This window comes from Diuraphis noxia, unplaced genomic scaffold (assembly GCF_037042655.1).
Source record: "Diuraphis noxia isolate RWA-SAM2 unplaced genomic scaffold, SU_Dnox_SAM2 contig0002, whole genome shotgun sequence".
NCBI lineage: Eukaryota > Metazoa > Arthropoda > Insecta > Hemiptera > Aphididae > Diuraphis > Diuraphis noxia.
In genome coordinates, this window is record NW_028301712.1 from 27,109,406 (window position 1) to 27,132,556 (window position 23,151).

The 23,151-nt window shown below is 28.0% G+C and overlaps 2 protein-coding genes and 1 long non-coding RNA gene across 4 annotated transcripts; 1 reads left to right on the forward strand and 2 right to left on the reverse strand.

Moving 5' to 3' along the window:
• Window positions 1-4,981: 4,981 nt before the first annotated feature.
• On the forward strand, window positions 4,982-18,008 carry LOC107162010 (choline/ethanolamine transporter flvcr2a-like). Of its 2 annotated transcripts, none has more exons than XM_089220804.1 (8): window positions 4,982-5,114; window positions 13,792-14,129; window positions 15,251-15,475; window positions 15,960-16,101; window positions 16,674-16,885; window positions 17,013-17,116; window positions 17,199-17,309; window positions 17,423-18,008. In XM_089220804.1, the coding sequence occupies exons 2-8, from the start codon at window positions 13,854-13,856 to the stop codon at window positions 17,700-17,702; spliced, it is 1,350 nt and encodes a 449-aa protein (XP_089076930.1). In that variant the 5' UTR covers window positions 4,982-5,114; window positions 13,792-13,853; the 3' UTR covers window positions 17,703-18,008. The 2 variants fall into 2 exon arrangements, with proteins under 2 accessions (XP_089076930.1, XP_015364177.1); XM_015508691.2 differs by having other exon boundaries at window positions 4,990-5,336.
• LOC149058289 (uncharacterized) lies at window positions 5,348-9,122 on the reverse strand. The gene is made up of 2 exons (XR_016190483.1): window positions 8,964-9,122; window positions 5,348-5,491 (listed from the first exon to the last, which is right to left on the reverse strand). It is a non-coding gene; the product is annotated as an uncharacterized LOC149058289 (long non-coding RNA).
• A 2,790-nt stretch (window positions 18,009-20,798) lies between the features above and the next one.
• mago (mago, exon junction complex subunit) lies at window positions 20,799-23,017 on the reverse strand. The gene is made up of 2 exons (XM_089220805.1): window positions 22,784-23,017; window positions 20,799-21,907 (listed from the first exon to the last, which is right to left on the reverse strand). Exons 1-2 carry the CDS (start codon window positions 22,824-22,826, stop codon window positions 21,507-21,509), a joined length of 444 nt encoding a protein of 147 aa, XP_089076931.1. The 5' UTR covers window positions 22,827-23,017; the 3' UTR covers window positions 20,799-21,506.
• Window positions 23,018-23,151: the final 134 nt, after the last annotated feature.

Genomic DNA, 23,151 nt, shown 5'->3' on the forward strand with positions numbered 1-23,151 from the left:
TATAAATCTAGTAAAAAACTATAATATATCCTAGACTGACAAACCGTCTCTGCTCAGAATCGTTTTTCGTTTTTCGTATATAATGATATTATATCATTAAATTCAAATTTAATACCATCCATTACAGTCAACCACTTGTAAACTACTTTACAGTAGAGTGATATCTACTTACCCGCTTTTTTTTCAAAAATGTATTGATTATTGACAATAATTCCTGATAATATACTGAAACAAAATATTCACGAATAGTGTATGTCATCGTATAATCGAAAATAACTCCTGGTTTAGAGTGTTTAGACCAGTGGTTCCGTGCAAACTATGAGATATATTATGAAGTAAACATATTTACGATTTACCAACATTTAATTTCCAAAATATGCAAATTCGGTTCATTTTAAAATTAAATTTTTATCATACCCCACTTTCCGAAAAAAGTTATAAATTTCCTAGTTAATATAATTCCTTATAAGTTGGTATTAATCGATAAATTGTAAATCGTAAATAGTATTATACTGATTTATTTTTTATGAATTATGTTTAAGCTTGAAGAAAATTATATTCTATTATGGATTAAAATATTATTTAAAAAAAAACAAATATTCGATAAAAGATCATCGCTTATAGCGGATATTAAGTGATAACGAAAACTGTAGAGCGAGAAAAAAGAAAAACAATGAACGTATTCGTCAGTAATATTGCTATCACCAAGCCGATAAATTATTAAAATAGATTTCGTCAGTACCAAATCAATTTGGGTTTATCATCATTTATTAAAACAATATCGTTTTTCTACTAGATTTGTACTAGACACCGGTTGTCTTCAAAAGTTCAAAAGTACATTTGAATTCAAATTCGGTATTAGGTCAAACAAGGACTCAATGACATACTCCACTCATGGGAATTTATTGATTCTGCTGGCTACTGTTAATAGATTATAATATATATACTTACAGATTTAACTGGATATTTATCTATCCCGCTGGCTACTTTTCATATTATGTAGGTACCTATCATTTCCACAGCTCCGCTTTTTTTTTAAATATAAAAAAAATTAAAGAAACTTTCTGACAAAAATTAATATTTAATGATTTTTTTTTTTTTTATCAAGAACAATGAATCACTTGTGAAAATATTTTGTTTCTCAATAATTGGGAGTAATGAAAAAAAATAACATTTTCTAAAAACAAATCCTGTATATTTTGTATTGTTATAATTTATAATTTTTTTTGTGTATTAAAAAAATAAGATTAGGTAGAATCAATATTCATTTAATATCAACATTATCCAGTGGAATTAATAGCCAGTGATATCAATATCAATATGTATAGTCTAGTATAGATAATAGAGATATTATATGAACAATGGTCAACGGAATCGCGATTCGCGGATGCTCTATTTAAGTGGACAAAATCGATGTAGGTATATTCCCACACTCAAATGTAACATATTACGTATTAATAAATTGTTTAATAATAAATGTTAAATAGTAAATACTTATAGATAAATAATAACAACTCTCAAATAAAAACTAATGAATTTTTAAATGCATTCACTATTTAAAATTGTTACTATACCTAGTCTATAACGCACTTTAATATTTTAACAATAGAAAACACCAGGTATATGTACTTAATATTGTCTACCAAATACAAATTTATACAGTGGGTAATATCTAAAAGATAAAATTCAAAATAGCATCCATATTTCAGAAGTACAGTTTCAAGTGTAAGCATAATATAGCAATATGAACAATTTAATTACAGATATTTTCATAATTAAAAATTGGATGATACCTATAAGGCTATAAAATTATAATTTATGCATAAAGTACCCAATACAATACGAAATAATTTGTCAAATAAAAAATGATTAGGTACCTATTGTTATCATCTGTGTGTGTGTATTTCCAAGCGCTTATAATAAATTTAGTATAATTATTATACGTGTGATAGTGTTGATGTGGTGTACGTATATAAATAACTGTATTATCGTAAAAATTTAAGCTGTGATAGATCAATAATACTGTGTTTCATGATATGTTGCATGTTTTTGTCTTAATCGGACATATTAACATTTACATTTTAATTCCAATATTTTCTGACGTTGCAATTTGTGTTACTTATATTCCTATAATACATAGCCACCTCAGCTACAAAAAACACATATGTGTTGAGTATTTTAAATCTTTATAAATATACAGATATTGTAGTAAAACTGCATTATCATTATGTCGCATAATGATGTGTAATTATTGTAGTACGTCTAATATATGAGACGGAAACAATTTAAATATTCAGCGCCATAGAATCAGTTTTGAACAGACGAAAACGCTAATCTTTTTAGTCATCGGCAAAAGTATCAAGTGCATATTATAATACACTACGAAAATAGGTCAAAATAAATAAATTTATATGGCTAAAATTTCAAAGACGATTTCTATACGTGTATTATCGGTTATAAATTACATTTATTAAGTCAATCAATATTTAATACAGAAAGAAAAATGAAAATGTAATATAATGTCTTTAATCTTCATCATCATCATGGAAAAATTATAATGATGTCTTGTTCCTATATAAAATACTAACCAATAAAATTGTACGCCTTGAACTGTTAGGTACAATTAATGTTAGAACACCACAAATAAACACTCATCGTTCTTATAGTAGAACGGTTCTACTATAACATTTTTTATATCAATAAACAATAATATTGTAAACGTAGATAATATGTAACTTTGTTCTATATTGCCTTATCAACCGTATACCTACATTTAGAATTAGTATAATAGCATTAGTATTATAGTACCTACTATTGCAGTCATAATTTCATATAATAGATATGATATATGAATAATTGTGATTTTTTATGATAATATTAACGTCTTAAAGCATTATATATATGTATATATTTATTAGTGAATATTTTTTTATCATTGCATTTATATGAAAACTGTACTCTCTTAACTTAATTAAATTAACTTAACTTGATGAATACTATATGATATAAAAAATAAAAATATATATCAATCAGGTATGAGTTGTTATTGTTACCTAGGTCAATACCTATATACTGTATAAGCAGGCTCTGATTTACGCAGTGCGTGAGCACATGGCAATCATGGAATCCAAATGTCTAGGCCCCCCTTGGCCCTAAATTACAACTCTATACCAAAAAGTGTGTAAGTACTTAAACATATTATAAGAACTCACATGTGCTCTTCTTTAGCAAGAAAAAAATTGATTCTTTATCGTAATTGAAAATCAATCATTATATTATTACAAAAAAATATTAACATTTGAAGATATACTAGTGCTGAATTTGAAAAAAAAATATGATTGTCATTAATTTTGAGCAAATCGTTGCTAACGGAATGTTTGCTGTTTTTAATTTTTACCAATTTTTGAATTAAAAAGGGACCCAAAGTAAAGCATTAAATAATATTTAAATCAAACGCTGTACTAAGCGTAGGCGCAAATTGGGAAGGAGCTTAGGGGTTAGAACCTCAAATTTTAAAATTATAGCATCTTCAAAAACAATGTTCGTGTTTATGACGTTTATGTATCGGAAACTTCTTCTTACAGCACCTTCTTGCGCCTATGGTTCTAAGTATGAAGGCGCTGCAAATTTAACTAACGCACTGATAATAAAAAAATGTCTCGCTTATGATGTACCCATTCGTCGGTCATCCATGATAAGGCCAGTCCAGAACTGAGAATACAATGTCATAAGTTATACCTAGCTACTTGGGTACTTATATAAGAACTAAGAAGTAAATTAAAATATTACAGAACGGATACACTGTATCGCTAATGACACGCTAATGGCCGTATGTATATATTCATGTAGTATTTTAGTATTCTAGTGCTGCGAAGTTCCGTAGCACGTCGAATGAAACAAAATATAATTTCATAACACAAAAAAGCGTGTTGCATGAGTATACCTACTATTTCGAAACGACGTAATTTCAAAACGAGTATCGGAACCGTATCCAATATCCACGTGGTACAGTGAACCCCTGCATGCAGTGCGTACTGCGTAGGTAGAAGCATAATGATATAATGGTAGGGCAAAGTAATATCTTTATTGTTACTTTAGATATTGTCATAAAAGAATTAAATTCATACGAGGCACGGGGTAAGTACTTAGCTGCTCCGATACAAAAAAAAAAAAAAAAGTTTTTATAATAAATAATAATAATATACATATATATATATGTATATATGTATATATCATCATACGTTCTTCTCTACCTCCCCACTGAAAATCAATGGCCGAAGAACCAACTAACTAAAATGCTGTGTACATTCCGCATTTCAGTATAATATAATTACATAAGCACTCTGCAGTATGCCCCAACATCGGTTTTGGTAATTTCTTTAATTCTCTTGTATTTACTACTTATATATATATATATATATATATTTATAATACAAAGGTTTGCCTGATCGCCGATGAGTAGGTTAGTAGGTACATATAATATTAGTATATTTTATATAAATAATTCGTTGTATCAAGTTCATTGCATACGTGCCCCGTACGAGTAGGTACTTAGATACTACTATCGTCAACCATCATTATTCATTAATGACGTAGGTATAAAAGTTATGGATTGAAAATTGAAATAGTTTTCACGATGTTTTCCAAATACACGTTCTTATGTTCATATGTATGTAGTAAGATATATTGTGGATTGATGACAGACGACTAGTTCATAATATTATTATTAATCCTGATGAATTAAGATACGAATAATAATATATTATTACGATCCGTTTTGATCTCAACGCGTGAACCAACGAGTGCACAGACGGCCAGACAGGAATACAGGATACGGGAGAGTCGATGATGGTCTACCTGAACGGACAGGCGAGTAGCGCGCGCATGCCATTGGTGTCCGTCCAATCCCGAGACGCGTTGCCGATCAGCTAACGCGCGACGTCATCGATTATGCCGCCGCCGCCGAACTGGTTTCAGTGTTGCCGCCGTCGCCGGAGTTCGGGAGTCGGCACTCGGCAGACGCACGCCACCAGTGGAGCACCTTCAGCCTGCATCGGTCACGCCATCGCCACCACCACTACACGACTGCAGTCGGCAAGTGCAACGAACAACCGGTATTACATAAATATTGTAATAACAATATATATACTATTTAATATTAGTGTTTACGTTGTTATCATAATAAATAATAATATCGCCGTCCTCGTGCGTTACGCCGGTTGTTCATCCGTTTCTGTTTACTATTCAATATTCAATCGCTCCACTTGTAGTCTGTGTAGCCGCGGAATTGGAATAGACACATACAGCCACATAAACAGGTGTAAAATTATAACAAGGTAAACAAATATTCATAATTATAACACCTTATACTACTTGTAATATGTACATAATAATTAGTAACATTATAAACAGTACTTGCGTGTCCCCGAGTAGTAAGACCGTGACTGATACATATCAATATAATATTTACATGTTGTTTTTCGACAGTAATCTGTAACAATTTAAATTTAACGGCATACATTTCTTGTGTATTGCTCAATACGACATTTTTGATATAATATTATATACTGTATTGTATTTTATATAGGGCCTACATTAAAATTTTAATAATACCATTCACACTGCGAATCACGTATAGAAATTACTAGAAATCTAGTATAGTCATATCCCATGTACTATATACATAGATACCTATAGTTATTTATACCGGGTGTTTTTTTTTTATCGTTGAACACTTATCATTTCTGAAAGTATAAATGTTTTTCAAAAAAAATTATTCGTGGTGTCAAGTCATTAAAAAACTTTGTCTTCTAAAACATTTATACTTTTTGAAATAATAACAAGTAATCAATTACCCGATGTATAAGCATTTATCTATTCGAAAAAAAAATACGAATTCAGGGTTTAAAAGAAATGCGTGAGTGTATCATGGTGATGATGATGATAATGATTATAAATGATAATAGTAAATACTGAATAGTAATAATGATGCTATCTTGGAGGTGGTAGCGGCCGCAGATTTCGGGCAAGATGCTGCGCTACAGAGCGGGCGCGAAATTATTTTTAGCACTCAGAGTACGACTTACTTCGTTATATACCTACCACGCCACTGTACTGCTCTCAGGCAGGCATAATATGAATATAATATTGTTATGCTAGCATTTAACATCATTATGTCCGCGATGCACGCGCACGGTGATTTTCGAAACGCCGCGAGAATATGTGTTTAAAATACCTATGTCCCATCATACCATCAATATTAGATTATTTGTGCACCTGAAAACTCCATTAATTATTGTAATTATTGTGATTTTTATTGGTGTTATAAAAAATATTGTCAAAATATTGCTCGCCCGATCCTCGTCGTGTTTTTATGTGCGAATATTCAAATTTTTTCTCCCGCGATAGACAAACTATGAATTGTTTCTAAATCAAACACGGTCGCGACACTGCGTAGTAACGCGCAAGACTCGGTGGACGAAATATTTCGCCCCACAAACAAACTTCCATATCTACCAATGTTAATTGATGAATTATCGACAAAAAAATGTCTTCCTATAAAAAGTTCGTATTAACTACGTGAAACAAATCGATTACTGTGTGAGCATAAAACAAATGTATCTTATATGGCAGTACACCAACTAACCAGTATAAACTTATTATATATTAGGACGAACAGACGTGATGATATTAAATTGTACCTATATGACTCACCACTCGAGTAATTTATTGGGTAGTTTGATTATAAAATCTGAATTTAAAAAATGATAATGGTTTTACGGTTGTGGTAGTAACTGTTAATAATGTTGATTTTCGCAAGTAATTCGTTGTTTTAAATTCAAAAAGTTCCGAACAAGAATTATTTCAATATATATATTACTTAATTCTGTGAATTTTGATTAGTTTTCCATAAATATCTGCATACCTACGAAAAACCAATCAAAAACTTTATTGATGTAGGTTTTCTCTCGTTTTCAAATTATCGCGGGATGAATAATACTTTTTTAATATGCATGCATGTGTTTTTTATTATTGTTATCAATAGAGTATGAAGATTATCTCTTAGGATGACAAGATCTACAAGCTATAGAAAAATAAATTAACGACATACTTTTACAAAAACCAATTCCTATGTATATACTATATACTAATTGTATTTAATGTATTATCTAAAAATGGAATTCCTATATAGTTGTAAATATGATTTATTAATTTAACTATCAACGTAAAATTTTAGTACTGGGACGTGGTAATTAAAAAAAAGATATGAAAGTTATCTTTAACTAGTTAGTAACTTGTTTCATTGACTCTGAGATAACAGTACTTATTTTTAATGAATTACCGTGTCTTTAAATTAAAATAAAAACCATTTAATGGAATAAATACAACTTAAAAACTCAATTCTCACCATATTAAAATTTTTTATCAAAAATCTTAAATATAATTTAAAACTTCTTAATTAATATAGGTAACACAATTATTTGAAGAATAAAATGTTAAACAACTTATATTTTACCAAATCTTATCACTGTTGTCTATTTATATAATATTATTTTATTGATTAGATAGGTATTCAGATATTTTAGATTCTGAGCTCTGAGCAGAGCAATGTATTGATTTTACAATGTTGTGTCTGTGTACACGATAAGTAGTCGAAATAATTCTTCAATTTTTAACTTCATAAGCTTTTCCGGTTGGAAAGTGAATCTAGTTAGTGCACTGGGAAGGTCAAATTTTGAATTTAGTTTGAAGTAATTTTGAAAAGCACCAAGAACAGAAAAAAATAAGAAAAAGCAAAAACTCTTATGCAAAATCACTTGTTGAGAAAATCGAATTTTAATATTGATGTAACTTTAAAATAAATTACCGTAGACATTACCGTAAAGTCAAATTAAATTTTTATGAGCATTTGAATTTCAACGCTGGATATTCACTCAATTTCTGTTGTACCAATATTCTTATTTTATTGTTATTCAAAAACGAATAACCGTAGAAACTTAAATTCAATTGAAATTTACACCGAATGTTTATTTTATCAATTCCAATACTTGATAAAATTTTAAAAATATTTCAACAATTTCAAATTATTTATAGACATTTGAAATTTTTCATTTTTTTTTTTTTTTTTTTCTATTCTTTTAATATCAATAACATTTTATTCGTTGGGTCAAAAACCTTAAAATGTAATACAAGATTCCCCATAAGCTGATATAATAGCAGTTGGAAAATATTAAAAGTACATAAGCACGTTTTTTTTTTATAACCATTTTAAGTTCAAATTTTGACAATATTTATTTAATTAAAAATTTACAAATTCGTTAGTTGTTAAAAATTTATAAAACGTTTAACTTATATAGCTAAAGATTGATAATTTAAAACAAGGTGACTTAAGTAGTTAGGGGAACATGGAGCAAAATGGGGACGATAAGGTTTTAGTAGCAATAAAATGTTAATTTCACATGATATTTTTCTAAAATTGGATTCATATGATCTTTATGATGTCTAATATAATACCACTATCAGCTAATAACAATAAAACAATTTTTCACTTAGTAAAAATTAAAAACTTAAAAAGCTCATTTTGCCCCATGTATGGGGCAAAATGGGGTATGTTTTATAAAATGAATAAAAATCTGACAAAACACACATTTTTTGATATAATAATTATTTTATTAACATTCATTTTCTTATTTTATATTAACAAATTATTTTATACGTTGAAAAAAAATTATGAACAAAATTCACACACAAAAGTAGAGTCTTCTTCTTCATCAATGCCAGCACAAAGATTATGAGCCCATCTCTTACAGAGTGTGCATTTAATCCAGCCATAAATAGACTTCGAGTACAGTTCATTACAATAAAAGCAAATATCATCATCATTTTCAGAACTTGAGGACGTCCCCATTTTGCCCCAAAACATGTAAACTTCAAACTTAATTTTGCCCCTACGACATACTTACTTATTCGATTATTTTGTCACACGTTCTGACGATTATTAAGTATAATTGTTATGAAAATAATATTTTTATACACGTATACTGTAATTATCAATTATTAAAGTTAAAATAATTTACTTTCAAGCCGAAAAAAAATTGAAAGTAATAATCGATGTTTTTATATCACTGTTGTCGCGTTATCACATTTTTCATGTTCCTATCAATAACTCATATTATAATGTAAATTAAATAATTAAACTTTAACCATGTTTTCTCAATGAGGGAACAATTCTAAACAGCTGTTTTAAAAACTAATATTTTTATTATTTCCTTAACATTTAACCATGTCCCCATTTTGCCCCATGGCCCCGTTTTGCCCCACGTTCCCCTTATTCTGCGGAAAATCTAACAATTAATATACAAACACAGTTTTTTTTTATAGTTATTTTAAATTCAAATTTGAATGAAATTAACTATTAAATAACCAAAAATTACAATTTTAGCTATATTATTGTAATTTATAAATATTATTCGTTGGTTCTTTAAATTATATATACCTACTATGAATGACTGAGTGAGTCGTCTGGATAATAAATAAAATTTGATTAAATTGGAATTTATTCTATAGGTATTTACATTTTCTTTTGAAAAAATAGCAATATAATTAATCTAGTATAAAATTATAACATAATATCCTAGACTGATAAACCGTCTCCGCTCAGAATCGTTTTTCGTTTACAATAATATTATATCATTGAATTCAAATTTAATACCATCTACATTACAGTAAACCACTTCTTGTAAACTATACTGTACTGCAGAGCGATATCTACTTACTCGTTTTTTAAACAATGAATCCATCTTTATATATTCTAATATTAAATCAATATAGTGACAACTTAAGAACTAAAAGAACTATATCCCATATGTCTATAACATAATATATCAATTCACAGCTGTCCTTTTTACTATAATTTATAATAAAGAATCGTAAAAAAATAATTTGTTTATAAATATGGTGAACAGACAGCTGTGAACTGATATACGTATATGTTATTACCGATAACCAATACGTATGTTAACCGATATTTTTTTATCTTGGTGGTATATAATATTAGCTAGGTATCTTTGACCCGCGGTCTGTCTCGTATTTACTTGAGTTCCACGATCACTTTATAAGTATAGAATATTTTTTTAAATACATGTTTTTGTTATGAATACAGTCATAACAGCATGCTGCCCTAGAATTTTTTTGATAATAATCCCATCCATTACTGTAACCTACAGTACAGCAGAGCGACATCCACGACTTACCCGCTTTTTTTTCTTTTATTTTATAAATTGATATTTTACTATATAGTATTATTTTTTTATTAGTATTTCTCTGCTAGTTCTGTGAGAATTTAAATTAATGTGCTTAGATTATTTTTCGGATGTTTTATACCTATGACTTCCGCAATTGTGTATTTATTATCAAAATTTGTTTGAAATCATTATAAATGTATGTAAATATATATTAGTATATGACATGGTATTTAATACAAAATAATCAAATATCTTTTATATAATAATTAATACTTGTAATATACTAAAGATCAATATTATTCAATAATTTAAAGTTCATTATTTAGTTTTCTGATAATTTCAGCACAGTAAATAATAAAATAATTGTATTGCTTTTAACTGCACGGAAACTCCTCCCATAAAGTATGAATTAGATGAAGGTCTTTTTTATAATGTATATGATAATAATTCATAAATTGCCCACGTTTTGCCACAACCCACATTCAAATTTGAAGTGTTTGTATCCGTCGAAATTTAAATCTCAATTTAAAATTTACAACTCAGTGTTACTGATACCTATAGTGTTTTAATGACCGTATTTCCGTCTATTTGAAATAATAATATTATTGTAGAATATATCCGCTTAAACATAAATGGCTTTTTACAGTTTCTCAATATTCCACTTGTATGTTAACCACTTTATCGGTCATAGAAATTTTCTAAATCTATTTACTAAACACTATACTTCTTGTTTTTTTTTTTTTTTTGTAATTGAAAAGTATTTTAATATTAAATTAAATATACGACACAGAAGGAGATAAATTAACTAATTAACTACCTACTAAAAATATTAAAGTACCTATACTTGTACTGCATCATCATATCAAAATACATAGTGGCGTGATGTACGTAGGACAAAATATTATCAGCTAAATGCTTAACATCACACTTAAACATAAACTGAATCACACTAATTATCAAAAGTCAATAGAATAATCTAATTATGAGTTTAAACTTCGAGGTCAACAATTTACAATTGAAAATTGCAAGAGGAATTCATCACTCAAAGTTTTAGTTTAGAAAATAAGACCGTTAGCCGTTGCAGTTTTCTCAATTATAGATGTTTCAACATATTACACTCATTAGGGATCTATATTTTTAAACGTATTTAAAAATATAAATTATAATACTCCAATACTTGTAAAGTACCTAAATATTATAACTTAAATAAAAAAAATAAAAAAATCCTAGTATATCATGATTTAAATAATTTGATATTTAATAATTATACTTGCAGCAACGTAGATGCAAGCGTAGCCATCTAAAATTTATTATTATATAATTTGGTACCTATACATAAAATTCACTTAATAAATAATATTTTTTTCTAACAATTAATAGTTTTGTGATTTGTTATATATGTTAAACTAATTTAAATGAATGATTTATGCCTTTATGGAAGCATGGACGTTTCAGTTGTGGAATAGAAAATGTATATTTTTAATTTTATACTGATAAACAGCTCCAACTACCTTTCAGCTATAAGCCCAACACAAAATTAACATTAGCTTAACTTAATATTAATAGTTTCGTTTTTATTTTTTACTGTTCTGATATCAATATACCTACATAATTTATTATGAAAATTCCAAATTCCAATGCTAATTTATTTATTTCAAAATTGAATATCATCTAAAACTGGTATATTTGGTTTTGGTAGGCTCGTTTACTAGATTTTAGATTTTATTTCCGTGCAAGTAGGTTAGCAACGAAAATAAATTATAACCAAACGTCTGATTTGTAGCATTTTAGATAAGTGATAAAAAAAAAAAAAAAACTGGAAATAGAAAAAAAAAATTAAATAAATAAAAAATATAATAAAAAAAAAAAACTGGACAAGTTTCACAGAAGTGTAAGTCACATACCTATGTATTTTTAAAAATCAATGCAACTTCAATGGACTTTAGTTATTTGAAATTTCCCCGAAGGTCTCTATATAAATGGTTTTATATTAATTTTATTCCTTTACCTAAATTATTTTTTAAATATTTTATTTAATGATATAAATCAAATTCCAGAGTTCTGTAAATGGTTGATTTTCTTGTGTATCTTCTAATAAATGCATTAAATGCATGCCTCATTACTAAACTCTTAAATATTTTTCTATTTATCAAATACCTAAGTATCTATGTAATTTAAATTCATATATATTAATTAATATACATCAACTGATTTTTGTTTAGGTCGTATTTTTTTTTTCTAATAAAAATAATACATTTTATTCGAGGAAAAGAATTAGAAAATTGCGAAGTCGTAATTTTATAGCAATATTGTTTTGTTTCATATTTTATTAATCGTATTACATACAAAATACAAATAAAACAAAACAATGGAACCCATTATTAGAGGTGTAATATTACATTGGTTTTTACTATTGTTATCCAATTAGTACTTCAAACCGTTTTCATTCAACTTCATTAAGTATAGTAATGTAAATCCTAAATAGAATTATTAATTTGTCGACTCTTGTGTTCTTGGTTTGTGATGACAATATAAATTATATTGTGTGATATGTTGGACAGTTTACTTTAACATGAATCGCTGTGGTCAAAAGTCTACCGCCTTGTACATAGTTCAATCAACTTATTGCAAATATATCATCGTGGGTTAAGAATATTAATTTAATAATAAAACATTAAATGTACATTATACGTTAACCTAATAACAATAAACTTTAAAGTTTAAACATAATAAACGTGAATATAAAACAAGCGTATAATATTATAAATTTATAAATGTGTTACATACTTACATATTTTGATTGGTGCTGATAAAATGAGTACCAAACATATTGATTAATATGCCTTAGTGGCTAGTGTTGATAAAACTCAAATTATTTATTGAAAATATATTTCTGCAAAATGTTAACAACGAAAGTCACGACAAACGAACGGACTCAGTTCCAGAAATACTCATTAATATATAATATGTAATTTTAATTTTAACTATTTTTATTGTTATAATTATTCTATGTTTCTATTACAGGTAGGTACTTACACTTTATTATTTTTAAATATTATAAATATAATAAAAGTTAAATGTATTAATTATCATTGATTAACTTATAAGTATTTCAATGTATAAAAACATATAATATAATATACGATACATATTTTATAGTTTTAAGATTATTATGCCATATTAAGCTGTTGTATAACATTATTTGATGTATTTTACGGTTTTAATAATCAGAATTATTATTATTAATTTGATTCGAACAATTATATGTCTTATTCTGACTTCATATTATTATTTTGACGCTTGATTACATATTTAAATATGTATATGTTTAAACAATTAATTGATTAATCAATATTCATATTCAAAATCTCTATATATTTTAATCTATTCACCTACGTAATTAAAACATTGAACCAATTTTGAAAATTATACTATTTCTTAGACAAAATTGGTTATTGTAATGTTGACAAAAAGTAATATCGTAAACTCATAATATATATGTTAAGTATACAATTACTGAAATAAAAATTTGAAAATTTGTTAACAGTATTATATATTATTGTGATCAAATTATGGCATCGTGGTAAACAGTTTTGAGGAACACAAATCATGTCCGGCCCGACGGATAATGGGGTCACTGGGACTCATAACGTACAGCCTACAATCACAGAATGTAAACTTTATAAAAGACGATGGCTCATGCTGGTGCTTTTTGTCCTGTGTTCGATGATCAACGCCGTACAATGGATACAGTACAGCATCATATCAAACGTGATTATTAAATTTTATAATGTATCAAGCTTTGCTGTGGATTTCACATCCATTATATACATGGTCACCTACATACCACTCATATTCCCGGCGTCCTGGATACTAGAAAAAATGGTAAATATAATCAATATCTATTTTAAGCATAATTGACTATATGTAGAACCTCCACAAGGAGGGATTCAAAAGGTCCCATGGTACTGGGGCCCGACATTCATGCAAATAATTACTTCAATATATATAAGAACATTTTTCAAAATTAATTGTTATCTAAGAGGGGTCCGGATTTAGTTCTGTGCCACTGCCAAAAATATGATGTAGGGAACCTGACTACATTTAAATTTTTTAATTTTCAAAAATCCACTTCAAACGCTAAAAAAATCTTTCAAAAATCCACGCTACCTTATTGGCGTATAGTATCACTGTAAAACTATATAGGTAGTCTAAAATTCATATCCATGAAATATGTTTTTCCAATTATAAATACTTAATGAAATAAAAAAAAGGATTTTTAGCATTCATAAATAAATAACTATAGATAAAGCTTATTTATCTATACAGTGAACCTCCTTTAACGGACACCTCTTAATAGCGGACACCTCCAAATAGCGGACGACGTTTAAGCGACCGATAGTGTCCGGTATTTAGAGGTTTCACTGTATTAATTGCTTGTGGAAATCATATTACTCAACACTCGATTTTTAAATTGGTAATGACTTATGTTCTTGTTTAGATGATGGTAGAATTAAATAAATTATTTAACAGTTTCGTTCGTCCTTAATTATAAATTCATAGATACCTATTTGAGTTATAACTATAAATAACTATAAAAAAAAAAATTGAAAAACAATTAGGTCCACATTAGATCCCATGTTTTTTTTTTAAATATATATGTACTGATGAAAAAATAATTAGCTGCTAGAACCATGGTTCAACTGTACATTATTATATTATAATAATATTATAGTATGTAATATTTTAATTATAAAGTATAATACCTATACATTATTATTGTGATTAACACCTTAAACGACTATTTAAACATACATTGAACGCGTGCCCTTAAAAAAGTCTTGGTTTAGATCTCGGGTCTGGTAAAAGGATTTCTCCCTTTTTGTGTTTTTCTTTCTTTTGACATAATATACATATATATTATATGCAGTTTCAAACGCGTTTTGATTACCCGGAGGTTGATGTAGATATTATCATCATATATTGTGTCCGTATATTATACTTAGGGTCTTCGCGTGGCTATGGTAGCCGGCTCTTTTGGCACGATGCTCGGTGCCTGGTTCAAAGTCGCTTCTTCCAGTCCGGAGAGATTTTATATGACCATGCTGGGTCAAACGATTACAGCTAGCTCGCAAGTTTTCATATTGAATTTGCCGGCACGCTTGGCAGCAGTGTGGTTTGGCCCGTCTGAAGTATCTACAGCGTGTTCAATCGGAGTGTTTGGAAATCAGGTAAGTCCCTATAAATTATTATATATGTGTACTGTCACTTGTCAGTGGCGTATTTGACTTTTAGTTGTATAGGGGAGGGGTGACACTAAAATTATTATACACAACCTTAAATTCTACCCTATTTATTTTACATGCAATGAACTATTTTTATTTTTTTTGTTTACTGTCTGATGCCACTTTTCTAACAGAAGTTATGATAAATATTCAATCATATAGGTATAGTAGCATATTATTTAATCTTGCTTGTACTTTTTCTCTATGAAAACTAATAATTATTCAAATCATGGGGAAACGACCCCCTCTCAAATACGCCACTGCAGTGTACTGTATATATAATATATAAAATACAGCTTGTTGTTCTTAGTTTCAGTTGTACCATTTTGGTATTATAAACTAATAACTATAAATGTACATTATGGCACATCGTAAAGATTAATTTACAATATTATGATCTATATAGTACCAAGCGTGTTTTATTTTTCAGTTCGGTATAGCTCTGGGCTTCTTGTTGCCACCTCTACTGGTTCAAGACAACGACAATTTGTACGCTATATCCTCAGGCTTGTCACGAATGTTTTACGCCACAGCCATAAGTTCAACATTGGTGTTTATATTAATATACTTCTGTAAGTTTATTAACAATCGACAATATTTGTTACGTCTCAGTCTGCCGTCACCTTTTCACTATTTTTTTAAATTTGCTCGTTTATTATAGGTACCTACCTCACAAAATAATAATATAGGTATCATACTTATAACTGGTGTGGACAGGGTGAGAATTTTAAAATTAAATAATAACGTAATGTTTTTTTTTTTGCATATAATAGTGGATCAAACAAGCTTGAAGATTATTTATTTATCGTACCTGCCATTATTGCCCTTTATAGTGCTATAAAGTTTTTAACGTTTTTCCAGAGTTTTCGTGAAGTATAACTGTATAAGTATAAAGGTATATGTTTTAGGTATTTTGAGCCCAGATAATGATTTAAAATACAATTTTGGAAGTTTAAAAAAAGTAATTTATAAAATAATAACCACAGTTACTCGATGGGTCGTTAATCTTCTACTAATCTGTATCACAACAATATATTGTTAAACCCATCTAGGCTCCAAGCTAGATTACCAGTGCAAGAATAATATTTGTATTTACTACAGACAATATGTCATAAGTTACAATTATATTTTCATCTGTTGACAGTTGTCAAGCCATCTCCGCCATTACCACCGAGTTTGGCACAAGCGAATCAGAGATCGACCAGTACTAACGACCCGAAAAACTTCATCAAGTCTTTGTGGAGACTAGTGTACAACTATGGTTTCCTTTTATTATTACTGTCATACGGCATGAACGTTGGTTCGTTTTATGCCATTTCCACACTCCTAAACCAAATTATATTGGAACATTTTCCTGTAAGTATTCAGTAAATTTTTTCGATTTCGCTTATAGAATGATTACCGGTTATCAATCATTTAACATAAATCTATTAGGCCGTGCATGTATTTATAACAAATAACAATAACTATTATCATATTTTAGGAAAATGCGGTGGATGCCGGCAGGATAGGTCTAACAATCGTCCTTGCAGGAATGGTGGGTTCAGTAGTGTGTGGTTTCGTATTGGACAGAACGCATCTCTTCAAGTAAGTTTGCAAAGATGTTTATTTTTTAATCTAATATCACTGTAAAATTACGCTGCTAATATGAGATATTTTAAACATTTAGAGAAACGACTCTAGTGGTGTATGCGTGTTCGTTAGTCGGCATGATAGTCTATTCATTTACGTTGTCTTGCGGATACATATCAGTTGTGTACCTGTCAGCAATCCTACTTGGGTAGGTATATTATGAGTGAAAAAAATAAATATTGATCTTAAATCATAATAATATGTTTGTTGTTTGTTTTTCAACGAGTTTCAAAATATAACTTTATGTTTATGCATTCCCAGGTTTTTTATGAATGGTTATTTAGCGGTTGGATACGAATTAGCGGCTGAGCTGACCTATCCTGAGTCCGAAGGAACATCCAGCGGAATGCTAAATGCAGTTGTGCAAGTATTCGGCATCGTTTTCACCTTGATTTATGGATGGATAAATAATGCAGCCGGAGACAAGAAAGCTAATTTATTTTTGGCTGGAACGCTCGTCCTAGGAACCTTCCTCTCCGCCATGATACCATCCGACTTGCGGCGACAAGCAGCTCAAGAAAAGAAATCACTGATTAATTGATTAATTAATGATAGTTTTAAAACCATAAGCAATGTATAATTGGCTCAAGTATTTGTAATTTATTATCCCAATATATTATAAGTATTTAAGTACCTTTTATATTGATATATTTTAAGGATCTGATGATATTCCTTATTCGCCTAGAAAGGAATTAAAGTTTAAACCTATAAAGATTCCATATTTTAGTAAAATATAAAGTATTTATTTTTCATTACTTATTGAATTTTTTTAATATTTTATAACTACTGTTATTATATTAAGCTGTTGTTTATAATTTTAATGATTAAAAAAATATTTCTCGTACAATTTTGTTGTGTTAATAGAAATCTATATTCTATTCTAAATTACATTACCTAAATTATAATTTTATATTATTACCCGCAAACTCAATAACATAGCGCCATTTAAAAAAAACTAATGATGATCAAAAATTGCATGTGCCTATTAATAGTTCAACTTCAGTCGAAATTTTTTAAAAATTGCATGGTGGATAGAATAAACTTATATAAACATTCGGTGAAAATGTTATGTATCTGGTCATTTGTTTTAAAGTTACATCAAAAACCAAAATCTTGTCGAAAACTGATTGTGCGTAAAAATTTCTTAATTTTTAGTTTATTTATCCCGATTATTTAGGAAAATGTTGAGAATATTTTGATAATACTTTTGACACCCAAAGTACTAACTAGATTCGTTTTCTGATAGAACGAGGTACTGAAGTCGAAAATCGAAGCACTTTTTCTATCCCAAAACGTGTGATGACAGACACAAAAAAAAACATTCATCATGGTAAAATCAATACATCCCTTGCTCCGCTCAGAATCTAAAATGTTATATTATACATATAGTGCATACGTAAGAAAAAAAGTTTTTTAATTTGTCAGGTTATCCAGTTACATTCAGTTTACATTGTATATATAGCATGGATTATACCTGTCCTTAAAAATCATTATTAATTAAATACAATGATAAATTTGAATTACATATTATATTAAAATTCCATATAAATCATATAATACAAAAATATAAACAAAATGTAATGTTTAATTCAGTATTTATGATACACAGGGAATTATTATAAATTTTAACAAATTACAGCTTAATATTTAATTTAATTTTAAATAATCATAGCCCCTAATTCATCCACCTATTTATTTGTTATACATTTAAACAACTTAAAAACTACTATTTCAAATTTTTAAATATATTACAATTTTCAAAAAAAATCATCTATTAACATATGGCTAATTATTAATTTAAATATTATACCTTTGTACACTTCATTCCTATTTGTGACCTCCCTCATATAGTCATATTTTATTTAACTGTCCTTCCCTCCGGCTTAAATGACAAATTCTATTAAATCCCTTATTATTCCTCTCAATCTTTACTCCATCTTAAACACCAAATCTGAACCAGCTATTAAAATGATAATCACCTTTATATTGGAGGCTGGCTTCATAATATAAACAATAAAGTATATAAGTATTAATCTGTATTAATCTTAACATCTTACTGTTTTTTTTTCAGTATGTAACTGTCAAGCTATCATAGTTTTATACTAGAAGCTTTAAAAATTTAAAATAAATATTATACTTTCCTGTGTCTATGTGACAACATGTGTTGGATAATATTTTTCTAATCAATTACAAATTACTAAGGGTTGCCCTGTTTAATTTTTGGTCGCTGTTGTGCTTAACATGTTATTTTCCAAAAGATCTTTTATTTGTTTTAAGTTTAAGAGGACATCTCCTCTTTATTAGGTACTGTGTAACCTTTTTTTTTTTATTAAGGGGAAACCGCGGCAACATAGGCCACTGTTGGGCGTGGAGTGATACGGTAGGGGTTATTTTTGAATATTTGTTTGTAGGTATCTAAGTGAGTAGGGTTGTAATACGTGTTTGTATATGTTTGGCAAGGATATGTTGCTAAAAATCCCGGGTAGTCACTCATCCGGGAGCTAGCAACTGCGGCCGTTTCGTACGCTCAGTGTGTTTCCGCAGATTAAGATTAATTGACATGAAGAATAATAAAATATAAAATATTATATTATTTCGATTATGTTGAAACTAGGTACCTAGGTATTAATAAAAATGGGAAAATGTCAACTTATCTCCTCCAAGTTCACAGAATTTACACTAGAAACACATGGATTAGTGTGTAATATAGATCACCAGATCATGCATAGCTTTGATCCAGTGGTATTTTTAGTTATATTATTTCCGAAATAGACCGATTATATTAAACTTTATAGACAATGTAATAAAAATTTAAAACATATATAAATATAGGTATAATATGTAATAAACTAATAAAACAAAATAAGATAAAAGGAGACTAATATAAACTACACTATTTAAAAAATAAAATGTACAGTAGATCATTTCACAGGTGTAAAGAATTTTTTAAATAACAAAAAGTTCTTGTACATACACTTATTTAGTAAAAAAAATATGCGTAAACATTCATGCCTGGAAACATTTTATGATTTATTCACATAGGTACATTAGTTATATTTTGTATAATTTTATAATTATTATTATGTGATGAAGGATTTTATTTAACATTTATTTAATATAATTACACTAACACAACTATCAATCAGTATTATATTTCAAAGAAATATATACTCATTTATATTAAGTACTTAATTAAAAAATGTATGACATTTATATATGTTAACTACGGAATACTCAAAATGAAATATTGCAAATGACACGTCATAAATCTAAAAAAAAGAATTATGTACAAACAAATTAACTAAAATGTAAAGCTATTATTGTAAAACTGTAATACTAAAAAGATATCTGTCTTGCGAAAATAAATCCTTGTTTTGTGGAGAGGTGGCAACACCTCCTAAGAACTCTACGACTTCATTCATGCGATCTTAATAAATAATATTATATTATTACTATTTGATATATACTAATTCTACAAATTAGTACAATCATGTTGAATAATAAATTATTAGGTACATATAAATAACAGCCTTAATCTCACACAATTCATAAATTGTAATCCTATGTAATAATATACAAGGAACTGTTAGTTAGGTAATGAAATAGCTTAATATTAATTAGATATTACTGATATTAGTATTCATAAGGACATCTGTGACCAGAATATGTAGTACAATTTATTAGTCAGATAAATAATATTTATATTAATTGACATTAGTTGTTTGATGTCGACTAAACATTTTATACAAGTCCATATTACTATTTACTGGTTATTATTTTAAAATTAATTAAACACTAGTTACAAGTATTACATGTTTTAAAAAATGTCTGGCTAATGCAAAATTACCATAAACATCAGTAATCATTATCAATAAATAGATATTGCTTCCTTGTTTTTCTTGAATTTTAATATTTTAAACTTTACAACCTACAAGTCAAATATGTAAAATAATAATATGTTGGTAGGTATTTTGATGTACATAAAAATTAAGATTTTTATTCTGTATTAAAATTGTTGGTTTATTTAATTTGTAGTGAATATAAAATGGAAAATATATGAAAATGAGTCAATATTTATAAATAATAACTTTTAAGGTTACTTAAGCAACTAATGTTTTAAAATAATAATAAATACAATATTAAATCAGTATAAATCCCTTGTACTTTTTTTTTAAATTTCTTAATAGCTTAGAAATGAATATATAAAAGTTGAGACAATAGAAAATGGATAAAAATTATATTATTATTAAACTGAAAATTAAATAATATTTTTTAAGAACATACTGATTTTATTATTATAGAACATTAGATCATATATATTATATTTATTTATCAAAGAATCTCTTTATGAAATCGGCTTGATCTTGAAATGCAATGATATCAATGAAAATACGAAACATTTTAAATCTTGAACTAGATAGTAAAATGTTCTGAGACCTTCTGGATCCTTGGATGTGTTTACATCTAATAATGACCCAGTTTTAGAAGTAGTAAATGATATATGTTCATCATCAATGACAATCTCCAACTCTTGTCTGCCAACTCTATCGGGTGGTGGCCAAAGTGCATCATCTTCATGCATAATCTCTGAATCTGATACAATACGTTTGAGCTCATCAATAACAGGTTGGTGAACATACACCTCTTTACGGATCATTGTGTCATTTTTGTAGTTAGAATTGTTGGCGTATCGTAGTTTACCATCAGGACGGAACTCAAACTCCAAAAATTCATGTCCAAACTTGCCTAGAAAATTATAACATTGATTTACTTCTTGAACTATTTCAATTTATAGAAAATAACATTATCATAATATTTTTATTGCATTTTATTATATTCTTAATATATTTATTAGTAAAGTACCTACGTTTTTTCAATACAATAGTACATAGTATAACTACATATTAAAACGATAGAAAACAAATTATAAATTTATGTAAACCGATAATGAATTAATCATAATACGTATAATTTAAAAATGTACGAGGAGTTAGATTTACTATGATACTTACAGATAAGATAACATTTTTTAAAATTATTTTTATCCATTAAATAAATTTAGGCAATATTAATTAATGCCTTTGTATAATAGTATGTACCAACAATTTGTGTATCTTATTAGAAAACATACACTTATTTTACATAACCATTAAATTAATACATAGATACTCATAAACTCAACTATAATAATTAATAAGGTTTTGAATATAAGTACGATTGGTTTAAATTTATAGCTTTGATTGTACCTAAACATTTAAGGATAGTAGATGAAGAAATAAAAATATCCCAAGATTTATAAGTTATATTAAATGTCATATTATAATTATGCGAAGATAAAAATTATGATGTTGAAAATATTAGAACACGTTTGTTATCAGATCCAAACAACATAAGTAGGTATGACAATTCTTATAAGCCTGAGACAAGTCACTTTACGACAAATGAAAAATAAAGATTAACCATACACATAATACCGTAATATATTTAATACATTCTATAATATCCGAATGGAAAATTAAAAAAATAACTACTGAATTCGGACAGCATCATTTTGTTTTTGAATATCAATCGTTTTTATAAAGTCTACCGACAAAAAAACGGCAAATCGAGATTGAAACGTACCTTTGTGTCCAATGTAATAACGCAAATAAAATTCACCAGCCATTTTTGAGCTACAGATTCTTCAAATGTTCAAATCCTCGATAAATAAGAATTCTTATTTAAAAATCGAACGAAACAATATTAACAACAAACACGAGTTTGTTTGATTCAGATAGTGTTTTGTGTTTGTTAAGTTTGTTTGGTATCATAAAATTGTCCGTGGAATACTCAAAAACGCCGAAAACCAGCAAGCTGCCGTGGTCACCCGAGATACCAGTCACCAGATACCAGAGTACAACATAAGATACGGAGATGAACAGTGCTGCCGGCAGCGAGAGCGCTCGATTTCCCGCCGCAGCCTTCGCCAGCGCAACGAATGAGCGTCGCGC

What these genes read in the sequence shown, in the direction of transcription:
- LOC107162010 (XM_089220804.1), top strand. Translation starts at nt 13,854, where the DNA reads ATGTCCGGCCCGACGGATAATGGGGTCACTGGGACTCATAACGTACAG. An exon ending in GTTTATATTAATATACTTCT is followed by an intron (nt 16,102 to 16,673) that starts GTAAGTTTATTA and finishes ATCTGTTGACAG; the next exon opens with TTGTCAAGCCATCTCCGCCA. An exon ending in CTGTCAGCAATCCTACTTGG is followed by an intron (nt 17,310 to 17,422) that starts GTAGGTATATTA and finishes ATGCATTCCCAG; the next exon opens with GTTTTTTATGAATGGTTATT.
- mago (XM_089220805.1), bottom strand. Translation starts at nt 22,826, where the DNA reads ATGGCTGGTGAATTTTATTTGCGTTATTACATTGGACACAAAG. An exon ending in TTATTACATTGGACACAAAG is followed by an intron (nt 21,908 to 22,783) that starts GTACGTTTCAAT and finishes ATAATTTTCTAG; the next exon opens with GCAAGTTTGGACATGAATTT.